Source organism: Parus major, chromosome 15, assembly GCF_001522545.3.
Source record: "Parus major isolate Abel chromosome 15, Parus_major1.1, whole genome shotgun sequence".
NCBI classification, from domain to species: Eukaryota; Metazoa; Chordata; class Aves; order Passeriformes; family Paridae; genus Parus; species Parus major.
The window spans coordinates 4,697,961-4,714,993 of NC_031784.1; the positions used below are offsets into that span (position 1 = coordinate 4,697,961).

A 17,033-nucleotide genomic window follows, 5' to 3' on the forward strand; every position below is an offset into this window, starting at 1 on the left:
CCGTGTCCCTGTCCCTGTCCCTGACCGTGTCCGTGCCGGTACCGGCCGTGGCCGAGCAGCCGTCCCCAAGAGTTGCCAGGAGCGCTCCGCACCGCTCTGCCCGCGGCCTCACCGTTATCCCCGCTCCCCGCCTCCGTCCCGGTGTTGCCTATGTGCAGAGCCCGGCAGCGCTGCCGTCACTGCTATCGCTGTAATTAATCACCGCCATCGCTAATTAGCGGCGTGGGAGCGCGGGGAAATGACACCCGAGGTGCCCCACCGGGAGGCAACGGGATGGGACGGGGGAATGAGGCGGCAGCGTTCCCGGTGGGGAGGGGCAGCATCCCAGGGGAAAAAAGGCAGCTCCTTGAAAGTGAATTGGTATTTGATTGACTGCAATTTCGGCTGTTAATTAGTGGATCCCACTGGCAGGGACCCCTCGCAGCCCCCCGATCCTGCAGGCGTGGGCAGAGCCAGGAGCCCTCCCTGATTCCGCCGCTCCCGGGACACCCTGAGCCCCCAAACTGAGAGAGTTCCCACGGGGGCTGGTGGGGTCGGGCTGCAGGGCCTCTGCCACCCCCTTCTCCCACACCGAGGGTCTCCTCTATCCCAGCACGAGACCAATTCCCTGGCAAAACCCCCCTCCCCATCGTGTCCCACCCGGCTCCAGCGCAAGGCTGGCGCATCCCAGGCAAACGGAGCCGCATTCATGCACCACCGACCCCCGAGCAGTTCTAATCTTCTGGTTTTTTTTTAATTTGCCTCACAAGGTAGAGTACATCCAGGGAATGTGCAATGTACAAGGAAAGTGCTGGGCAGGCGAGCGCGAGGGGAGGCGGGGGTGCCCCACGGGGCCCGGGACTCGTAGCTAGCAGGCGGCACGCTCAGTCGGAGGGCGCGTCGGGGGTGACAAAGGTGCCCTTCTGGTCCCACTGCATGTCCCGGATGCGGCGGATGGACTGGATCTGGGGCTGGAAGGCAGACCACTCGTTCCAGTGTCGGAAGTCTCCGGTCTCAAAGAGGTACTGGTAGCCTCTGTAGCCAGGGTACTGGTACCCGACCCAACTGCAGGAAAAGCAGACACAGGGCACCTGAGCGGGGTCAGCCACTCCAGGCAGCAGCCACACAGCTGGCGTGTGCTCAGGGGCCAGCAGGGCCTCACTGCACTGGGCACCAGCCTCTGGAGGATGGGCCACGTCACCAGAAACAGCCACCCAAAACAGCCATGCCACCAAAACAGCCATGCCACCAAAACCAGCCATGCCACCCAAACAGCCATGCCACCAAAACCAGCCATGCCACCAAAACAGCCATGCCACCAAAACATCCATGCCACCAAAAGCAGCCGGCTGGGGAGGACAAGGAGCCTGGCATGAAGCAGTCACCACTGCAGCCCAGCTTACGTTCCACTGGGCACCTGCACGCTGCCCACGCGGTCGCAGAAGCCATAAGCCCAGAGGCTGGGCACGTCGTCCTCCTGGATTTCCATCTTGTTGCCCTTGAAGTCAGCAGACTCGTAGAGGGAGATTTTGTGGTCCTCAGCCTCCTGGGGAAGACAGAGGGAGGGTGCTGGGCAGTGTGGTCAAAGCCCTGGATTTGCTGCAGCGAGGCATCCAGCGAGGCTGAGCACAGCCCAGCCCTGGGCAGACCCCAGCAGGGCTCTCTGCTCCCGAGCACTCACCATTTTGATGGGACGCATGGACATGAAGCAGTCGCTCCGGTAGCTGCTGGACCAGGTGTCCCAGCGAGGGTACTCGCCCTTCTCCAGGATGAACATCTCCCCGCGCATGTTGGCCTGCTCGTAGGCCACCCAGCTGGGGAGAGAGGTGGGCAAAGAGCGGGTCAGGTGCCACCCAGCAGTTCCTCTCCTGCTCAGCCTGCTTGCAGGACAATGGAGGGGGTCTCCAAAAAGGCCCCACCACCCTGCTCCCACCTTTATCCCAGCCCAGGTACTGTGGCCTGTGCAGAGCCAGCGCTGATCCATGAGCTGCTGGCTGGAAGCTCACTGATGTTTGAATGTCCAAACCTGCAGCAGGCACCAGCACTCACAGTGTTCCTCTTCCTCGGCTGGGGAGCAGCAGGACCCCTGCACAGCTGGTGACCCCACAGAGTCAGCTCAGGACTCTGTTGTCCCTCCTGCCTAGGCTGTGTAATCCTGGCACGCCTCACTGCTCCAGCGCCAGCCAGCGCTGGCAGCCGTCCCACTGCCGGGTGTGGGGCTCACTCAGCTGCAATGTCACCTCTTCAGCAGAGCCACGAGGTGCTGTGGGGCTGGGAATGTCATGGGTGTGGGGCTTCAGAAGCCCCCGGCACCTCAACACTCCTGCATTTGTTTCTTCCACTTTCCCTGCAAAACAGCTCTTCCAGCAGGGAAGATGCTGGCAGGGGTTTTCCTGCTGGCAGGAGAGGTGTTCAGGTACCCCAGGCTGCACAGCCTCAAGCTGACTGCTAAAGCTCAGCTTGGTTGTTCTGCTTTCATCTTTCCCTAAGCACATTTTTGGGTGCAGAGTCCCATCGGTTCTAAGGACCCCAATGACACCCAAGTTCTCTGTCCTCCCAGTTTCACTCTTTCTATGTCTAGAGCAGTTTCCCAGGTATCACATCCGAGCTCCTTCCAGGCTGCTTCATCCCCAATTTGTTTCAAGAGCAGTTGGATATTCTGGGTTCCTAATAAAAAAGTCATCTGTGCTGCGTGGTGTCATTCCAGGTCACCCTCCTGGCCCCCCAGGGATGCTGTCAGGACAAGCCATGTCCTGTGCATCCTCCCCACAGCACTTCCAGCCCCCCTGCATTCCTGGGCACGCCGTTTCCAGCCGGGCACAGTGCAGTGGGATGCTCTTTCAACATGGAGATCATCTGTCTGCTCAGTTATCTGCTTTGGGGATCGTTTTTGTCCCTGCCTGTGTCAACTGTTCCCACGGCTTTGAGACCTGCCCAGCCCCCCTGTTGCTGCTCAGCTGTCTGGGTGCAGGCGTGTGCCCGTCCCTGCCTGTCCCTGCCTGCTCCAGCTTGCTCCAAGGATCCCACTTCATTTCATCTTGACTTCTCTAAAATCTGCAGGTCCCTTGTATTCCATGGACAGCTCCAGGCGGCTGAAATGATGGACACATTTCCTCAGCCCTTGGCTTTGTCTCTGGTGCCCTTTGCTTTGCATGTGGCCCTGGCATCCTTCCCACCCATCCTGGCCCTCCCGTCCTCCTCGAAGGAGATCTGGGATGGCCGCTCTGCTCCTGTGCCGGCCCTGCTGCGCTCTGCCCAGGCAGCGGGGAAATGCCCCTGCACGTCACACTGTGCCCAGGGTGCCCCCCAAGGCCATGTCCCCACCCAGCCCCAGGGACACGGCCCCCTCCGTGGCTGGGGTCACTTACGGTCCAGAGGTGACAATGACGCTGCGCACCCGGTCGAAGCCACGGTCAGCCAGGTTCAGGCACTCGGCGGTGAACTCCATCTGCCTGCCCTGGAAGTTCTCCTGGTCGAAGACAACGATCTGGGGGTGCAAGGAAAGGGTTGGATGAGGACAGGTGTGCTCAGGGAGGGCAGGCTGGTGCTGTGTGACCCTGCATACCCGAGCCCACTGCTCCACCTGTCCCCCTCGGCTCCCCAAGCCTTCTCCTGCAGCTTCTTGGATCTGGAGCCTGTCCATGCTGTGCTGGGCTCTGAGCACAGGAAGGTTCCCCCCAACAGCTGTTCCTGCTCCAAGATGGTCTCATCCTGCCCCTGGTTTTGCTGCTGCTGGTGCCCACACTGGTGGAAAGGAGCTGCTTCTCCTGTGCCCTGTCTGCACTCTGGCACAGTGTCACCGGAGCCCTCGCATTACTTGCCCCATGCCTCATTGGCATGCTGACCTGGCATCACTGTGGCAATTCAGTGCTGGGCCTGTCACCAGTGTCCCCTCCACCTCCCCACAGGCCCCCTGCAGGCAGGGGGTGACCAAGGGAAGCAGGTGGCAGCAGCCAGCCCTGACACCACAACCCAGGGGAGAGCACTTCCAAAGCCTGTGGTCCCCAACAATCCCTTGGTCCTGGCCAAGGGACCTTCAGACTGTTTGTCCTGCAGCAGGTGCCCAAATCCTGCGCCGGCTGTCACAGGGACAGAGCAGGGATGGCATCACCCACACTTCCACCCTCCTTCCCCCTGGGGCAATCTCCTCCTGCCCCAAGGATGCTGCCCCTGTCCCTTAGCCCAGAGCGTGTCCCTGCGCGTGGGGAGCCACAAGGCTTACCCTGAAGGCTTCTGGGGAGGGCTCCTCGCCCTTGCTGTTTGCGACAGGAGCAGGGTCGAGGGATGGGGTTGGTGCAGGAGCCGCCTTCTCCTTCTCATCCACAGCCTGGCCGGGAGCAGCGGGTTTTGTGGTCTCAGACATCACGGTGGTGGGCTCAAGTCTGTGACAGGGCACCAGCAGTAGGTTAAAGGGAGGCATGGATGGCCACCCACAACCCGTCACAGGAACGGTAACATCTGGATGAGGACTCTCAATGGGGTGGGTGGCCAGGGCCAGGAGAGGAGCTGCTGGAAGGTTCTCCAGCAGGCACAGGTGGGGGCCCTGCCTTCACCAGGGGGTTCACAGGAGGTCCTGGAGTCCACAATCTCCTTCTGTGGTCAGGAGAGCCCGGAGCATGGTCCCAGCACTGGAGGGGTGCCCACGGATGGGGTCTGATGCTGTGCCAGGCACCGGGGCCATCCCACACGGGGTGCGCCTGGGAGCCCAGGGGGCACTGGGGCAGCATGTGAGGGGTGGGAAGGGGACAGCCCTGGTCTGCTGAGGCCCTGCAGCTGGCACCCTGCTGAGGCCCGGCAGTTGAGTGTCACCAGCAGCTCCCCGGGGAGTGGAGGGCGGTGGGATGCTGAGCACAAAGGTCCTCCCGAATGTGACCACCACAGCGGTGGCCGCGGCTTAGACCCTGAGTTTCCCTCTCCCCACCTCGGGTCCGGCTGCAGCCCGGTGCCCGGGGACTTCGTCCTCTTACCTGGGCAGCTGCTGCTTCTTGTTGGAGTGAGCGGGCTTGTGTTTCGGGGCGCCGCGAGGCCCCCACTTTATAGCCTGGCAAGGGCAGACCCCCGGGCGGGCGCACAAAGGAACTGCCAGCTCATCAGTGTCTGCGCGGCCGCCCAGTCATCACATCCTGCAAAGCGCTGGGCGAGCTGGAAGCCTCTCCCCGGCCCCGTGCCCAGCCGCTGAACCCAGCACTTTCCTTTGTGCCCGCGGCACAACAGAAGACCTGACCGTGCCACTTTGCAGCGCGCCCGGCACCCGCTGCCCCTCGTGCGGCCGCCCCGCCAGGGCATATATAGCCCTGGCACGGCCCGGCCGGCTCCGGCACCGGCACAGGAACAGGAACACCTCCCCTGCCCAGCGCCCCGAGCCCGCGGTGACACCGCTCCCGTGCCGCTGCCACCGCGCAGGGAGCGGCAGCCCCGCCGTGCCCGTTCCTCCCCTCCAAACACCGAACCTCTCGCTCTGAGCATCACTCCGTGCCCGCAAGCGCCGGCAGCGCTGCCCTGGCGGTGCCAGGAAGCGAGACCTGAGTGTTCTGAAGTGTTGCTGGAGTTAGGTTTTTTCCAAACGATGTGTAATCGAAGCTGACACTTTCCGAAGCACCTGAGTGCCTGGAAGCACTGTTTGTTCTCCCTTGGGAACGTCCCTGCTCACTGGCAGGGCTCTTCCTTTGCTTTTTAGCCCATTTTCCCCGTGCTGCAGTCACCCTGAACCACCCCTGGTTCTGCCACCACCACATTCATGGTTTTGGGGCACCAGCTCTGTCTGACTGGCGCAGGAGGGTCAGGGGGTGGCTGGCTGGGGACGCACTGGCACCAGCTCAGCCTCTGGTGCCACATCTCCCCCATCTCATGGCACCTCGGGGGGGACTTTCCCCTGAGTCTTTCTGAGCTTCTGATCAGCTCTTCTGCACCTCCACAGCCCTGTCCAACACCCCCAGCTTCCCGCAGCATCCAGCACCGGCAGTGCCTTAGCCGGGGTGTGCGGGCGGAGGGCTGAGAGCCCCGTGTGCTGCCCTCCTCTTTTGTCCCTCCCATGTGTCACCCAGCGGTGGTGGGATCCAGCTGCACCCTCTGGGCTATTGCGCAAAATCCTGAACAAAAGGAATGTATTGATCCCTTCTTTTCCCGAGGTTTTTCAGGAGGTGTGCTGTGCCTGTGACATGGCTGGGTGCAGGGTCTGCTGCCCCGTTACCCTGGGCACTGGCCCAGTCTGGTTCTCACCCTGATGTCGGGCGGTGTTTTATGATTCACGATTTCAATTTGCACTCCTTTCCATGGTTCTTTCCAGACTTCTAAATTAACCTGCCCTCTCCTCCTCCCAGAGCCAGCGTGGGTGATCTCTCTGTGCTGCCTCCCCTGTGCCTCCTGGGCATTAATCAGCAGGTCTCCCTCACCCCCTGCGCCTGACTCTGCTTCCCCTCCCTATCCCTAGCACCTCTGAACGTGGGAATTGGGAAACCAGCTCGAGGGGCCGAGATCTGCTCCTGATGGCTGCTGTGCTCGTTACTGAGCACTCAGCATCCCCGCGGGTTTCCCTGAGCCAGTGCTGCGGCTGGGCTGACAGCAGGGATCGATCTTTGGCCATTCCTGAGCTCCCTAGACACAAAATCGCTGCCCTGCCATGGACCCTGTGTCCTGTAAAGCCCCTCACCATCCCTCCCTGGCACGGGTGAGCCTGTGGGATGCACAGCTCCAGCAAACAGCCGCCCCAGCAGCAGACGGGCAGAGCTGGCACAGCGTGGCCACTGAGGGCATGGGCACGAGGGTTTGTTCTGCCCTGGTGAGTCCCGCTGCCCACGGATCTCCTGCTGCTGCATCCCTGCCTGGCATGGAGTGGCACTGTGGGGGCACAGCTCGGGCTCTGATGACCGTGTCCCACTGCCAGGACACGGCGTGGACAGCGAGCAAGCGATGGTCACTGTGCTGGTGGCCAGCGCAGGCTGGGTTTAGCTCAGGCCACAGTGAGAGGCTGAGGACAAATTGTGCCAGTGCCAAGAGGGCTTTTGCTGGGGTTGCAGGTGGCAGGGACAACCGTGCAGCCCTGCTGTGCCCTGGGGCAGCTGGTTCTGCTGAGCCTCCCCAGCTGCCCTGCTCTGCCTCCCCCAGGGTGCCCAGGGCTCACAGGGCTGCTGTAGCTGCATGAGGGGCACTCTGGCTCAGCCTCCTGGCAGTTTTCTGGCAAATTCTGTCCCAAAACACAGCACTCCCTGGGACCACGGGTTTTCCATTGGGCTCAAAAGCCTCCCTTGTTTGCTGCCTGCTCTGAGGAATAGGCTGGGTGGGTGCCCAGCTTTTGGAGCCCTGGTACCACCCTGGGATGGTTTGTGAGGTGTGTTGGTCACGGTGAGCAAAGCTGGAAGGTGTTCAGGTCCCCAAAATGTGGTGGCAGCAGACCCTTTCCAACACACAGAGGCAGGAGGCTGCTGCAGCTCTTCCCAAGTCATGACCTGCACCTCCAGTCTCTCCCGTGCCTTTTCAACCCCCCACCACCACTTTCCATGCCCCTGGTCCCCACTTCTTATGGTGTCCGTGGCTGTTGTGCAACGAGCTGCCCCGGATTTCGGGGAGAGCTGCTCTGCCCTAGCAGGGAGAGCAAGTGAACACTTGTATTTCCTCCCACTTCCCAGAAAGGGATGAGGAAACCTCCTCGCACCCCCAGTGCAGGCAGCACTGCCTGCGGGCAAGGGGAGCGCTGCCAGAGCTGGGACACGGCCCCAGCCCAGTCCCAAGCCACTAAGGGCACATGGCAGGAGCGCTGGCAGAGCCTGGGGGCGATGCCCCGGCTCTGGAGCTGTGGGGCGGGGGTCAGAGCCCGGTGGGCCAGCTCGATGTCCCGGCTCATCAGCGTCTCTGACACGGCGCCTTTGTTCTGTCCGGTCCCTCCTCCCCGCCATGTGCTGAGTTAGGGGTTTCAGTAATGCTCCCCTGGGCTCTGTCTCTATCTGGAGGCTATAAAAACCCAGCCGGAGGCTGCTGGACATGTCACCTCCCTGGGCACCAGTGCCTCACCCCAGGTAAGCGCTGCAGCCTGGGGCAGCTGCCCTGTGCCCATGGCTGGGAGCGAGCAGCTGCAGGAAGAGCTGGAGGAGCATCCAAGATGCGGGGTTAGACCCCTCCTCGGCACCGGGAGCTGTGGTGGGGGTTGGGAGTGGGGAGTTGGGGGCTGTGTGTGGCTGTGGCAGTGGCAGGGTGTTGATGCTCAGTGCGGGCACGCAGCCATCGCCGCAGTGCTCCCGGCTCAGCGCTGCCCTGCCTGCACCGCCTGCCAGCACCGGGGCTTTGGCTCAGGGAGCTGCCAGTGGGAGGAGGAGTTTCCCTGGGCACGGGCAGGGATGTGTGCCAGGGCCAGGTGCCCAGTGGGCCAGGTGCCCGCTGCTCCACATGGCCCTGGTGGCAGCTGGGCAGGGAGAGCCACAGAGCTCTTCATCCGCTCCAGCATGGAGCAACCACTTGTTGTTCCCCACACTGCCGGTGAAGGGATGTGCGTGGGCTCCTGAGGTCATTTTCATCCAGGCAGAGGGAGCTTTAACCGTCTCCTTCTCCTGTGCTCTGGCAGAGCCACCATGACGCACCGCTGCAAGAAATCCTCCGGTCTCTGGAAGGTACGGGAGCCTGGGCAGGATCAGCACCGTGCCCTGAGAACACCCGGGAATGGGGCTGCAGTATCTGCTCGGGGCCTTGGCACCGCCAGAACCCCCTGACTCCCTCTATTCCCCCCAGATCGTGGTGTGGGACGAGCCTTTCTTCCAGGGCAAGAAGCACGAGTTCACCACGGACTGCTACAGCACCCCAGAGCACGGCTTCAGCACCGTCCGCTCCTGCAAGATCGAGAGCGGGGCGTGAGTGGGGGTCCCGGGGCACTGCCACCCCGCCGTGCTGCGGGACCCCACGGATAGCAGCGGGGGTGGAGGATGGAGGCCTCCAGTGCCTTTTTCTCCCCGAGCTGCCTCTCCTGGGCACCGCTGGGTGCAGCGGGCACAGCCCGGCTGTGAGCGGGGCGGTGGGCACCCCGGGGGTCTCACCCCTCCCGCCCCGGCAGGTGGGCAGGCTTCGAGCACTGCGGCTTCCAGGGTCAGCAGTTCGTGCTGGAGCGAGGCGAGTACCCGTGCTGGGAGGCGTGGAGCGGCAGCAACGCCTACCACGTGGAGAGGATGTGCTCCTTCCGCCCCATCGCCTGCGCCGTGAGTGCCCCCGCCCCGGCTCCCCCCGCGGGGCGGCCCCCGGAGCCCACCCCCGGCCACGGACAGGGTGGCAGTGCCAAAGCCGTGCCCGTCTCGGCCGCAGGACCACGGACGGAGCAGGCTGATGCTCTTTGAGCAGGAGAACTTCCAGGGCAAGCGGGCAGAGATGAACGACGACTGCCCCTCGCTGCCCGCCCTGGGCTGGGGCAGCAGCACCGTGGGCTCCTTCCTCGTCCGCTCCGGAGCGTGAGTACTCAGGGCTTGCAGCCTGCCGGGGCCGCCGGGGCACGCAGCAGAGCCGAGGATGCTCTGGCAGCTGCCGGGACCCCTGCCCCCAGCCCCGAGCCACCGCCGCTCTCTGCTCTGTCGCAGGTGGGTCTGCTCGCAGTACCCGGGGTACCGGGGCTTCCAGTACCTGCTGGAGAGCGACAGCCCCGCGGGCGAGTACAAGCACGTGCGGGAGTGGGGGTCCCACGCTCAGACGGGCCAGGTCCAGTCCATCCGCAGGGTCCAGCAGTGACCGCGGTGCCGGAGCCCCCGGGCACCGTCTGTCCCTCGGGGCGGCGGCGACAAAGCTCAATAAAGGCTCGGTTGTCCAAGGCGGCGCTGGAAGTTGGGGATGGGAGGGGATGGGTGCGTGGCCGGGAGTGTCGCCGCTCCCGGGGGCAGAACGCGGCTCTGCAGGGACAGGGATGGGCTGGAGGGGAATTCTTCTGCCCGGCTGCAGGTGCAGGGGTTCTGCTGGACCCCCACATCCCACCACCCCACAGACACCATCTGCTCTTCCAGCACCTGCCAGGGGCTGAAAGGAGCTGCAGGATCAAGCAAGTGTGCGCCTATCCCCGCATCCATGCACTCTCTGTACCCATCCCAGCACTCTCACATACCTGTACACACCCCTGCACCCATCCCGGCACCCATCCCTCACTCCAGCACACCCAATGTGCGGCCAAAGCTGGAAACGCAGCAGGGAAAGGCTGGTCTGGAAAATTTCCTCATTTCAGAAGAGCTCTGGAGCAAAGGTTTGATGTGGTGAAAATGTCCCATCCATGACATTTGCAGCAGCAAGGCCAACAGCGGAAGGAATGCTGCCCAGCAAAGGATTCTCTCCGCAGGAAATCACAATTAAATAGGCAAAATAGAAGAAGAAACAAAAAGTTTTGGGATGGGCTGAGTGAAACCCTCCTGCGCCCTAGGGCAAACCCGTCCGGGGCCGCCAGCCAGGGAGACCCGAGGAGCTCCTGGGTACCCCCCTGTCCCTGCTCAGCTCCAGAGCCCTGGGGGGACGCGGGGTCCGGGAGCGGGGCCAGCACATGGCCAGGCACGGTGGGCAGCTGGCGGCGAGACCAGGGGTCTCCGGGGACCCGGCGGGGACTTGGAGAACAATGCAGGAGCCCAGCAGCTGCACAGCGCTGCGGAGGGGCTGTCTCAACCCCCGGACGGGAGGGGAGCTGTCCCCGGCATGGGGAGGGGCTGTTCTCGGACCCCTGTCCCCAAGCCGGGCTGGGCTGTCTGCCACCCGATCCCACCGAGCACAGCCGCATCCTGCCCACCATGTCCCAGGGGTGCGCCCTGCACAGCGCCCCTTGTCCCGCGTCCCCTGGGTCACAGCCTCGGCTGTGGGGAGCCCCTGACACCACGGCCAGCCATGTCCTGGCAGGGGACAGTGACAGTGGCCATTGCGGCGGCTGTCGTGGCAAAGGGGTCCCCAGGGTGTCCCGCAGCGGGAGCGGTGCGGGAGTGGCGCGGGGAGCGATGAGGGAGCGGCGATAGGAATGGTGCGGGAGGGGTGCGGGAGCGGTGATGGGAGCGGTGATGGGAACGATGCGGGAGCGGTGATGGGAATGATGCGGGAGCGGTGATGGGAATGATGCGGGAGCGATGCTTGGAACGATGCGGGAGCGGTGCGGGAGCGGTGCGGAGAAAAGGTGACTCGGCCGCATTTCCAGCATTAAAATTTAATGCGAGTTGCAGCATCCTCCTGCGCCGTAGGTAGGGCCGGGGGGGCCGGGGGCTGCTGGAGGAGGAGTTTGCTTGGCTGCCTCTTCCTCAGGGATGCTGTGGGAAAGCTCCAGCACAAAGGAGCGGCGCGGCGAGCAGGAGGGAGCGGAACCGGCGCCCCCCAGGCCCAGCCCGGCCCCCCGGGAGCAGGTAACGCACAGCGGACATGGCTCCGCTCCCTGCGGACGGGGATGGGGCGCCGGCGGGGTCTGGGGGCGCGGGGAGCCCGGGGGCTGCTCAGGGCTGGAGCGGGGGGTGATGTCGCCCCGGGACTCGGGGGATCCTGCGGGCATCGCTCCGGGAGGTGCGGAGCCGGCGGCCGCTCCCTCCTCTCCGTGCCTAAAAATACCCCACTTCTCAATATATTATTCCCTCATTATAAATAATCCCACGAGAGGTCCCCCCGGCAGGAACCCCCCTTCCCCGGGGGTGCCAGAGGCCGGGGCAGCCCGGGCCCCCTCCCTTTGTTAGGGCAGGAGCAGTCGCGCATCCCGCAGCGCGTTCCTGGCCACATCCCGGCCCGGCGGGCGATCCCGGTGATCCCGGAGGCAGCGCCGGGCAGCCTGGCCCCCCCTCGGACACCGCCTGCAGCCCCCGGCCCAAATCAGAACTAACTGCTGCACTGCTTGTTTGTATTTTATTTTTTTTTTTGTATTTTTTTTTTTTTTATTCCAGAATCCTCATCAAGAATAGGGCTCCTGCCAGGTAAATGGATTCTTGCCTGATTCAATGCTCCTGGGAGGATTTGCAGCCAAAATACTGTTTTATTGCTTTGTCTCGAAGCCCCCATTTTCTCCGCAAGCTGATGATCCTAGGCGGGGGTTAGAGGCGAGGCTGGAGCCAGCAGCCCCAGGGCACAGCACAGCCCTTCCTTCTCACAGTTAACCTGGCAGATGCTCTTCTTGCGGAGCCATTTTCTCTCCCTCATTGTCTCGCAGCCTTTTGTGTGTGCGGGTAGGTCCTGCCCGGGGAGCCAGGAGGAGCCCAGAAATAATCAGATTTCCAAGCTCTGTGGGCTTGCAAGGACCCTTTCACACCCTCACATCCCCTTCTGCCGGGCTACCCAGCCCCAGAGCTGCAGACAAAGGCAGCAGCGCCTGGCACCACTGCAGCAGCACCGGAGCCTGGGCTGTGCCAGAGCCTGGGCTCTGCTGGATGGCAGCGAGGGTCGGGCAGCGCTGGCAGGACACAGGGCCGGGGTGTCCGGCCACCCCGCTGGGATCTGGGGGCTCAGGATGCTCGGATGCCACATCCCAGAGATGGCATCTCTCGCGGCAGTGCCGTGCCTGCTGGGCCCTCATCTCCCTGCTCCTGCCTGCAGTGGAGCTTCTGCTCCTCTCTCTCCCTCCCTCCTCACTCGAGAAGGGGGTTTGGCCCCCATTTAATTCGGGTGTCCAGCCCCCCATGGCCACCCACGCGTGTGGCAAGGGCAGCTCAAGCTCGCACTCAAGACGAGGGTTTTGGTGAGTCCTGTCTGCACAAAATTGTTTTCCCCTCCAGCCTGTCTCCTGGGCTGTGCTTCCTTCCCAGGCCAGAGAGGCAATCCTGCCTCACCACAGGCACCTCCCGCTCGGATCCAGGCAGGGCATCCACTGCCAGATGTTCAGTGGCACCTCCGCTCTCATTCCCGCTGCTCAGCCCCACCGCAGCTGGGCTGCAAACGCTGCCTGGACGCGCTGTCCCCACGGGAGGGACTGTCCTGCCGGCGTGCGGTGACAATGAGCCGTGGGAAGCAGGAGTGGCTCCGCAGCTCAGCTGCAGAGTCATCACTGCCCCGTTCCCCCGGGACCTGCTGCCGTCCTGGTTTGCCCAGGCGGGCAGGGCAGGGCAGGGCAGGGCACAGACACGGGCTGGCTGCTGGCACCGGCCACGTGTCCCCAAATCCCCGGGGACATGGAGCAGCACGCACTGTGACCGCCAGCCGCCCCAGTTTAACCAGTGGAGCCGCAGGGTCCCAGTGACTCAGCCTGGGCACGCAGTGAGGGCAGCAGAAGCGGCAGTGCCAATCAGTCCCTGCCTCCAGTGAGGGGGTTCCAGCAGCAGGCAGGGACAGTTTGGGGCACTGCCACCATTTCTGCTGGGGTGGTTCTGATGCCCCCCCTGTGCCCGGTTCAGCTCCTGCTCTCTGCAAGGGGACAGGGACAGGAATGTCCGTGCCCAGCCCTCCTGCCAGGCTCCTGCCAGCTTGGCTGGGCTGTGCCTGAGGCCGGCGCCCTGTTTCTCCCCCTTGCTGCGTTGGTTGTTTCTTTTGCAGCTGCTAATGACTGACCTGAGGTCTGTTCACACAGTCCCCTCGCTGCCTCCACTGCACAGAGTCACATGGAACAGGGGACATTGCACAGCACTCCCCTAGCTGGCGACCACAGGTAGGACTCTGGGGAGGGGACACAGGTAGTGCCACCCCCTGCTCTTCCATCCCTCATGAGCAGGGAGGGTGCTGGGCAGTCCGGACCAGCCTTCCTCCTCAGAGCCCCATTCCCTGGAGGGTTCTCCCCAGGCCCCAGCGGGGTGCAGGGGTTCACAGCATCCCCAGGACCACCTGCATGAGAGGATGTGTCCCCCACGTGTGCCCAGCAGTGGGGAGGGGGTGGCTGCCACAGCCCAGGGTCTCACAGCATCTCTGCTCCTCAGTGCCACCACCCCAGGGGCATGGCCCCAGCTCCTGCCTGGCCACACTGACCATGTCCAGAGGGGAGCCGGGCTCAGGAGCTGCCATCACGACCAGCACATGATGCCAGAGCCAGGCTGGCCCCAGCAGAGCACCCCGGTACCCACTGCCAGGGCGTGGAGCCACGAGCCCGGCCACAGCGGGGGACACAGCCCAGGAGACTGCGGTGGTGACACCTGAGGACACGGGGCTGCGCATGCACGCGGTTCTCCTGCAAGGTGCTGGGGTGTCCTTGCCTCCCTCTGCTCCCCCCAGGCCTGTCCCCTTCCCTGAGGCAGTGCAGGAGGAGGGAGAAGAAAAAGGGAGTGGGGGCAGAGCTGTGCCAGCTCCTCATGGTGACACAATGGCCAGAGCCCAAAGGGACTCTGTCCCCACTGATCCTGCCCTTCCCTCTGGCTGTTGGTGATGTCCTGGTGCTCTCTGCTCTGGAGGTGCCAAGTCTTGGCAAGACCCTGCTTCTGCTCCCCTTGGAGAAACACCTGGTTTGTGGAGCACCCTGGAGGAATGTGGGCAGTGAATCCTCCTCCTGTGGCCTCTGCAGTGGCCCCATAAGCAGCTGGGACCTTGTCCTTGCCAAGGGACACACTTGGGCCTGTGTCCCCACACAGGCAGAAGGGCGGGGGGTGCCGTGAGCTGGGGGCTGTGGACAAACACAGCTCATGGCAGGTGTTACAGCCTTGAAGTCCAGACTGGAAAAGCATCCTCATGGGGACCAGAGGAGCTCGTGCTGTGGGAGGAGGTGACCCAAAGGGACACGGGGCAGAGGCTTTCTGGGTGCCCCGTCCCAGCCCTGTTTCTTGGGGCACAGTGTTCCTGCAGCCCTCAGAGCACTGCTCAGCCCCATGGAGAGGCAGCTCCCGATGGGAGGGGGTAAGCTGTGGGCCACCTTTCCTCTGCTCCATGGTGGTTTTCCCTGCTGGACCTACACCTGCACATGCAGTGGGAGCTTGGGGCAGACCTGGAGCAGCTGTTGTGGTCTCTGCTGGAGCCCTGCTCTTGCAGAGCTGCCTGGAGCCTTATCCCAGACACTGCCAGTGATTCCTTCACTCCCTCCTTCTCTGCTTCTTCCAGCTCCTTTAGAGACCTTCAGGCACTGCTGGGACTGTCCTCCACACATCCTGCCTCTCACCTTTCCCAGGCTCAGGGGTGGGAAGTTCCTGTTGTGAGGGGACACTCACTGCTGGGCCCTTTGGTGCCTCCCTGGCCAGGATCAGAGGGGCAGATGCCTGCTGAGAATTTCATTCAGAGACAGGTTCTGTTACCCTGGCTGAACCCTCCACTAACACCTTCCCCAACGCCAAAGCCCAAAAACGCCTCCTGCTCTTGTGAGCCAGAGCCCTGCTGCTGATGGGCCCAGCTCTGCATGCTGCCAGTATTAACCTACTAACCTGCTGGGACCCCTGTGCCCTCCCCAGGGCTGCCACAGCCCCTGGCACACGGACTAACCCACTAACCAGCCCAGCGCATGCCCTACTAACCCACAGCGGCCCTGCCTCGCGCCCACTAACCACGGCAGCAGCACTGCCTTGAAAGGGGAACAGAAAAGCTGGAAAAGGCCTTTGGGAGTGCCAGGTGTCGGTGCCAGGCTGCACAGGCAGGGACAGATGGGGGCATCCCCAGCCCTGGGCAGCAGAGGGGACCAGCAGCCCCTGCCCTGGGCAGCAGAGGGGACCAGCAGCCCCAGCCCTGGGCAGCAGAGGGGACCAGCATCCCCTGCCCTGGGCAGCAGAGGGGACCAGCAGCCCCAGCCCTGGGCAGCAGAGGGGACCAGCATCCCCTGCCCTGGGCAGCAGAGGGGACCAGCAGCCCCAGCCCTGGGCAGCACGAGGTGAGGGTTTCTCCCCACACGCCCTGCCCAGCCCTGCCTGTGGAGCCTGCTGCTGACTAGGAACCTAAAACGGTTTTATCAGCAGAAGCTTTTCAGTTCCTTTTTAAGCCAGTAGATCTCTGTTACTAACACATTCCTGAACTGAATTAAACAAACTAACCATTGCTGCTTTTCTCTTCATTTCTCTTCCAGTGTGTGTGCCCTCTAAGGCAGACCAGTGCCCTGCTTCTGTTACTAACCTCTACTTCTGTTCCCACTGTACTAATCCTCCCTGACTGTTTCTCTCTTGCTACTAACAACTCTCTCTGCTCTTTGCCTCTCGGGTGCTGTTTGCCATGACAAGTGACAGTGGCTCCTCCTGGATTTACTCACCTGCAGCACCCGCTTTTCTGTGCTGCTGAACATCCCTGGCTCACGTTTGCTACTATGGGAAAGAAGATGCTCAGGCTGGGGAACTTTGAATATTTCACTCTTGGCCCATTTTCCAACAAATTTCACTTGGCACAATGAGGAAAAGAGGCTGAGTGGCAATAGGACAGTACAAACCCATTAATAATGACCAGTTATGGCTGTAAAGGCCCAGCAAACCCAGTTTGCAAGGAGATTCAGCCACAGAGCAAAGCTATTGCCATGAGCCTGAGCTTGGGGCTCTCCTGAGGCCCTGGGTCACCTGTCATGGGGAATGTTCTCGTGCTGCTCCCAGCATTGGTGCTCCTGGGCTCCTCTCTTCACCCCCTTTGTCTCTCCACAGTTTATCTGGTGCCTGGTGCATGTGGAAGCCGCTGCTGGCAGCGTGGCCCTGACTAACTCAGCTCTGGTTGGTACCTGCAGGGTCCCCCGGCCCCAGCCAAGGGCAGGGGTGGGCAGTGGGTGTCACAGGGGGCTCTGCCACCAGCTGGTGGGGACACAGCCTGGGCTTTGCTTTCTGTCTGTCTGTCAGCCAGATGAATGTGCCAGCCTCTGCAGGGATCCTGCCAGGGTGAAGGATCCAGGCCCTGGCTCTCTGGTGTGGTTTTGGCACATGGCAAGGTACCAGCAGCCATGACCAGTGGGACACAGCCAAGCCCTGTGTGCCAGCAGGGGATGGTGGCCCTGTGCTGCTGGCAGGGACAGGCTGGCTCCTGAGGACATCCCAGACTGTGGCTGTTGGGGGGACACAGCACCCCTCAGCCAAGGGTCCTGGCAGCTCTGTCAGGGGGGGCAGATCCAGACCGGACCCAGCTCTCTCTTGGCTTTGCCTTGTGCTCGCTGCTCCCATGTCGAGGGCTTCCCCAGGCCACCTGCTGATGTCACTGTCACCCCACAGTGACAGTCCAGGTGTGGCCCCAGGACACTGCCTGCTCCCCTGGGCATCCCTGCTGTGCACAAACCCCACCCA

The 17,033-nt window shown here is 63.0% G+C and overlaps 2 protein-coding genes and 1 long non-coding RNA gene across 3 annotated transcripts; 2 read left to right on the top strand and 1 right to left on the bottom strand.

The window, feature by feature from the left end:
- Positions 1–716: 716 nt before the first annotated feature.
- Positions 717–5,315, bottom strand: CRYBB1 (crystallin beta B1). Its single transcript, XM_015644265.3, has 6 exons — positions 4,947–5,315; positions 4,202–4,361; positions 3,348–3,466; positions 1,661–1,793; positions 1,383–1,525; positions 717–1,044 (listed from the first exon to the last, which is right to left on the bottom strand). Exons 2-6 carry the CDS (start codon positions 4,340–4,342, stop codon positions 864–866), a joined length of 717 nt encoding a protein of 238 aa, XP_015499751.1. The 5' UTR covers positions 4,343–4,361; positions 4,947–5,315; the 3' UTR covers positions 717–863.
- Positions 5,316–8,540: 3,225 nt separating this feature from the next.
- On the top strand, positions 8,541–9,678 carry CRYBA4 (crystallin beta A4). The gene is made up of 5 exons (XM_033518243.1): positions 8,541–8,579; positions 8,698–8,816; positions 9,017–9,158; positions 9,262–9,404; positions 9,531–9,678. Exons 1-5 carry the CDS (start codon positions 8,541–8,543, stop codon positions 9,676–9,678), a joined length of 591 nt encoding a protein of 196 aa, XP_033374134.1.
- Positions 9,679–11,053: 1,375 nt separating this feature from the next.
- Positions 11,054–15,491, top strand: LOC107211450. The gene is made up of 3 exons (XR_001524188.3): positions 11,054–11,309; positions 11,835–13,525; positions 13,791–15,491. It is a non-coding gene; the product is annotated as an uncharacterized LOC107211450 (long non-coding RNA).
- Positions 15,492–17,033: the final 1,542 nt, after the last annotated feature.